General features: G+C 55.8%; 1 protein-coding gene across 1 annotated transcript; it reads right to left on the bottom strand.

The window, feature by feature from the left end:
* Window positions 1-328: 328 nt before the first annotated feature.
* Window positions 329-4,342, bottom strand: FAM84B (family with sequence similarity 84, member B). Its single transcript, XM_011938184.1, has 2 exons — window positions 3,910-4,342; window positions 329-3,365 (listed from the first exon to the last, which is right to left on the bottom strand). The coding sequence occupies exon 2, from the start codon at window positions 3,267-3,269 to the stop codon at window positions 2,337-2,339; it is 933 nt and encodes a 310-aa protein (XP_011793574.1). The 5' UTR covers window positions 3,270-3,365; window positions 3,910-4,342; the 3' UTR covers window positions 329-2,336.
* Between the last annotated feature and the right edge of the window lie 325 nt (window positions 4,343-4,667).

Genomic DNA, 4,667 nt, shown 5'->3' with positions numbered 1-4,667 from the left:
ATTCTCCTGCCTGAGGCTCCCAAGTAGCAGGGATTACAGGTGCCTGCTCACCACGCCCAGCTAATTTTCTGTATTTGTGGAAGAGACAGGGTGTCACCATGTTGGCCAGGCTGGTCTCCCAACTCCTGACTTCAGGTGATCCACCCACCTCGCCTCCCAAAGTGCTGGGATTACAGGCTTGAGCCACTGCGCCCGGCCTACCTTCTATTTTCACTACTGTGTTAAGCATGAAAGAAAATCCAAATCTGTTAGATATAGCAGGTTCTCCTAAACGTCTTAACCCATGTTTATCTTGTTCTATTCCATGAGCAAAGAGAACACAAAGCTGTGAGAGTATTAAATATGGACACTAGATTTACATTACCAACAAGAAATTCATCTCCCTCCAAAGTCCCAGACCAGGGCTAGAATGTGGTTCATTTTTAACAGTCAAAGTGGCAAGATCTGTTTGGTGATCACTCTAAAAACAGGAAATGCAGCTAATGCCCTTTCATGTTGAGGTGCTACAAAGATCCAAGCTATTAAAGACTATGGCCTCAACATCCATGTGTGAAACACGTATACTAGAAAATCCTTTAAGTCTTGTTGCCTTAACTTAGAGATCTCCAGGCAACAGGCCTGAGGATAGCCATGGCTGTGGACCACTCAACTATGATTCTATTCCAACTGTTAAGAATCATATCACAAAATGACTTGTACAGAGTAGTTTATAATGACTCCCAAAAGAGGAAAAAAAAAAAAGACACCTCAAAATTCACTCAACTTTTGAGGCAGCAGTAGCAATAGGCAGCAGAGAAGCTATGCTGCAGCTCAGGGCACATATCATTGAAGATCTCACAGGAGTTTGAGATAGGCTGGAAAAAAATCTCATACTAAGCAAATAGTATCTCATACTAAGCAAAACCAAGTAGTATCTGCTCAGCCTGCCGCTAACAGATCTCACAATCACCAACTGTGCTTTAGGACTGTCACCAAAGTCATTTTCAGTGCTAACCAGGTGGCATCTATGATGAACGTCACCCCTCTTACTTAACAAAGGCCCCCGAAGGAGGTGTTCTCCAAGCAACAAGGAGACTGCTGCAGTACAAGACTTTGCACCTTGAATTAAATTGCATCAAGTGTGGATAGCAAAAGAAGTATCTTACCATTGAAATACGTGTTCAACCTAAGATTTTTTACCCACCACCAGAACAAAAGTGAGGGTGAGAGGGATGGGCCAGTGAAGGGATGGGGGAAGAAAAAAAAAATCACAGGATTATCACCAAAGCCCTGATTTAAAAGGGCTCCCTTCACTATTCAGGAAAGGGAGTGGAAGGAGAGATTAACCAATTCCTGCCAGGGCAGTCCTTTTTGGCTGCTTCCACAATAGATACTTTATGGAGTGGCACAGCCAACCCTATCTGTGGCCTGCCCTGCGGATGAACACAGCTGAGCAGGTTTAATTAGATCAAAGACACAAAGGGCTATTCCCTCCTTTCATAACAACGCAGCTGTAAGTGCCTACAACAGCAGGGGAGAAACAAAGGCAGCAGAACAGAACCTTAATTGAAATCATCTCCTTGCTGGCCCTTGACAATGATTTACTTGTAACCTAGGAAGGGGCGAGTGGAGCAGGAGGTAGCAGGAGCCTTAGCTAAGAGCCAGCTCCAGAAGACTAATTACTTGGGGGTTGTGGAGGAGGGAGGTAGCAAATTGTAGCCCGAGTTTGCTTAACTATTTGTTACACTTAATAGGAGACTGTTGTGGTTTTGGTCTGCTGCTCCCAGACCCTGTCATGGATTCACCAGCCCTGCGCTCCAGGAACCCCATAAAATAAATCACCCCAGCCACCCTGGATCCCATATACAGCTCAGCTCCGCCAAAGCAGATAAGCAGCTTTCGTGCTAGTCCCGCGGTGGCGACTCCACAAACCCACTCTGGCCTTTGTACCAGGATTCTTCCAAGCCCAGGATAGGAAGCAATGGCAGTAATGGGTACTCCGAACTTTTCCCCAACCCCACGTGCTTAAGAATGGCCGATTATAAACCCAGATCTACCAAGGTTTAAGAGCCAGGCAAGTCCACAGTTTGCCTCACCGCGGAGAGGAAGACACACTTAGGGAGCCAGAGAGGGACGCCCCCACCCCCAACTAAAGTGTTTCCTACCTGCTCCCTCTGTCCCCTTCCTCCTCCCCCGTCCACAGCTGGCTGCGCATTTCACCAACTCTTTTCCAAAGGGCCCAGGAATCCCAGATGGGGCCCAGACGGTGGCAAAAAAGGGAGGAAGAGAGGGAGAAAGGGGGCAGCGGCTGCTACTGCAAACAGTTCCCCTTCGCAGCTCTGCGCTCAGCTCGCCCATCAGTGTGCCACCGCCTCTCGGTCCTCCTCCTCGGAGCTGGGCGCAGGGGGGCGCCCGGGAGGCGGCGTAGTCCGCGCCGCGTTGCTGTCGCCCTCCTCCGGCTCCGCTGGGTGCAGGTGCATGGCGAGCTCCTGAAGCACGGCCGCGCGCCCGATCTGGTCGTTGCGTCGCTTCTCCATGATCAGGTCCTCTAGACTCTGGAACTCCAGCGTGTGGCTGCGCTGCGCCGACAGCTGAATCTGCAGCCGATAGGGCTGCTTGCCTATGCGCAGCTCGCCGCCGATCTTGAACTCGCGCTTGCCGTAGCGGCACCAGGCGGCGAAACTCTCTGAGTTGCGCCAGCTCAGCTCGCGCTCCTTGGCGCCCACGTGCGCCAGCGCGTTGCGCACTACAGCGCTGGGGCTTAGCGGCTTGTAGCGGTACAGATCGTTGACCACGCGGCCGCGACGGCCCTGGCTGGCGTCAGTCAGGAAGCTGTTAATCACCTCCAGCCGGTGCAGGTGCACCACCTGGAAGTTACCCACATATACAGCCCAGTGCGGGTATTGAGCCTGCGACACGAACTCCACCAGGTCGCCCGGCTTGCACTTGTTGAGCAGGTTCTCGGGTGTGTAGGTACTCAGCACCGCCGAGCCCGGAGCGAAGCTCTTTTGGTAGATGCATTCGTCCCGGTAGAACACGGAGCATTCCACCTCGTGCAGCCGCGGATCGTAGGGCTGCGGCTGGGGCGGCGGTGGCCCGTCCCCACCGTCGGGCAAGCCGCCGCCATCTGGCCCCTGAGGCGGCGGCTGCGGCTCCATGTCCTCATCATCATTGGAGAAAATGTAGGAGACCCCAATGCGCGGCCCGTCGTCCCGGTCCACGCCAGTCGGGTCGGCCGTGGGAACTTCCTTGTAACTTAGGTGGGTCAGTTTCTCCACCTGGTTGCCCATCACGCTGCGGACACACGTTCACACCGCCGCGAGGGGAGAAAGCGAAACCACCTCTAGGGTCATTTGCACAGGTCCCCGGACAGGGGCTGAAGCCACCTGTTGGGAGAGGAAGGCAAGAAAGCCATGTAGGAGCCCCTCCGTGAAAAGGACGTTTTATTCCGAAAAAGAACCGGTGGGGGCTCAGCACCTGGAGCCATTTTAGGGGGAGTTTCGGATGTAGCGCGCTTTCCCTCGTTTCTCCACCTCTAAGGTCACGGTCACAGGAGACTGGGCAACTCCAGTTCTCCCTGTCCCCAGCCCTTCGCCTAGCCCTGGCAAAACCCATTGCATCAGCAGCTTCTACAGCTTCCGCCTGCGCCCTACCTGCCAAGCTTGGACAGGAAGAGGAAAGGAAAGAGAAACTTTACTCCAATCCCCCCTCCTCTGTTAACTTCCCCTCCCACCCTCGAGCCTTAACTAGCCCCTGGGACGCCTCCTCCCCACCAACTCATCCATCGCCAGAGGAAAAAGCGAGGATCTCAGAGCGCGACCTGGGCAGGTGAGTCACCCTACCTGGCTCACCTGCAGCGCTACCTCCTCCCGGCTCGCCCGCCCTTCCCCCGCGCCCGCCCTCTGGCTCGGGTTACCTGCGCAAACTCACCCGCGGAGAGGTGGAGGCCGTGGGGCCTGGGGAAGGGCTCCCTGCCGCGCCCCGAGACTTCTAGGGCGAGTTTGAAGGTGTAGGCTCCGCAGTCCCTCCTCTCCCGGCGCGGGTGGCAGCGAGGCTGGGCAGAGGGCAGCGCAGCGGGTAGACTGGGGGCATGTCTTTCCCCAGCGGCTGTGTAGCGCCCAGATACTTGAAGGCGGGGGGCAATCCCTGTTCACACCGCGCCTCCTCCCGCCAGCTGGGGCTGCTGCACCTCCTCAGCCAGCTCTCAGGGGAGGTGGGGCGCGAGGAGGAGAAGACCGCAGCCTCGCAGCCGGGCGGCAACAGCTCCCGCTCGGGCCGGGCGAGGAACAAGCACCGGAGCGGGAGGGACGGGATTGTAGATCCGGCTCCCGGCTCCCGGGCGGGAGTGCAGCCCGTGGCATTTAAAGAGACAGGCGCTCACTCCCCGAGCTCGGGTCTTTTTCACATTGCGCCGAGCCGCCGGGATCCCCGCCCCCCGCCCCGCCCAGTCAGGCCGCGGGGCTCCGCCCGACCACGCCCCCACGCCGGAGCGGGTTTAAATGCCCCGGTAAATAAACCACCCGCTGGCTAGGGTTGGCGCTGTGAGCTCCGCTTGCTTTCCGGGAGAAGTTAGAAGGCAAACACAACTTGCCAGTGTGGAAATGAGAAAGGGTAGGAGAGTTTGGTGTTTGCGCCTTTTCCCTTTTACCTCTTTTTTCCCAGAGTATCTGGGAAAGAATTTACAGATA

Source organism: Colobus angolensis, unplaced genomic scaffold, assembly GCF_000951035.1.
Source record: "Colobus angolensis palliatus isolate OR3802 unplaced genomic scaffold, Cang.pa_1.0 Scaffold17, whole genome shotgun sequence".
NCBI lineage: Eukaryota > Metazoa > Chordata > Mammalia > Primates > Cercopithecidae > Colobus > Colobus angolensis.
Note: the sequence above shows the minus strand (reverse complement) of the source record. Positions and strands in the feature narration are given on the sequence as shown.

What these genes read in the sequence shown, in the direction of transcription:
- FAM84B (XM_011938184.1), bottom strand. Translation starts at nt 3,269, where the DNA reads ATGGGCAACCAGGTGGAGAAACTGACCCACCTAAGTTACAAGGAAGTT.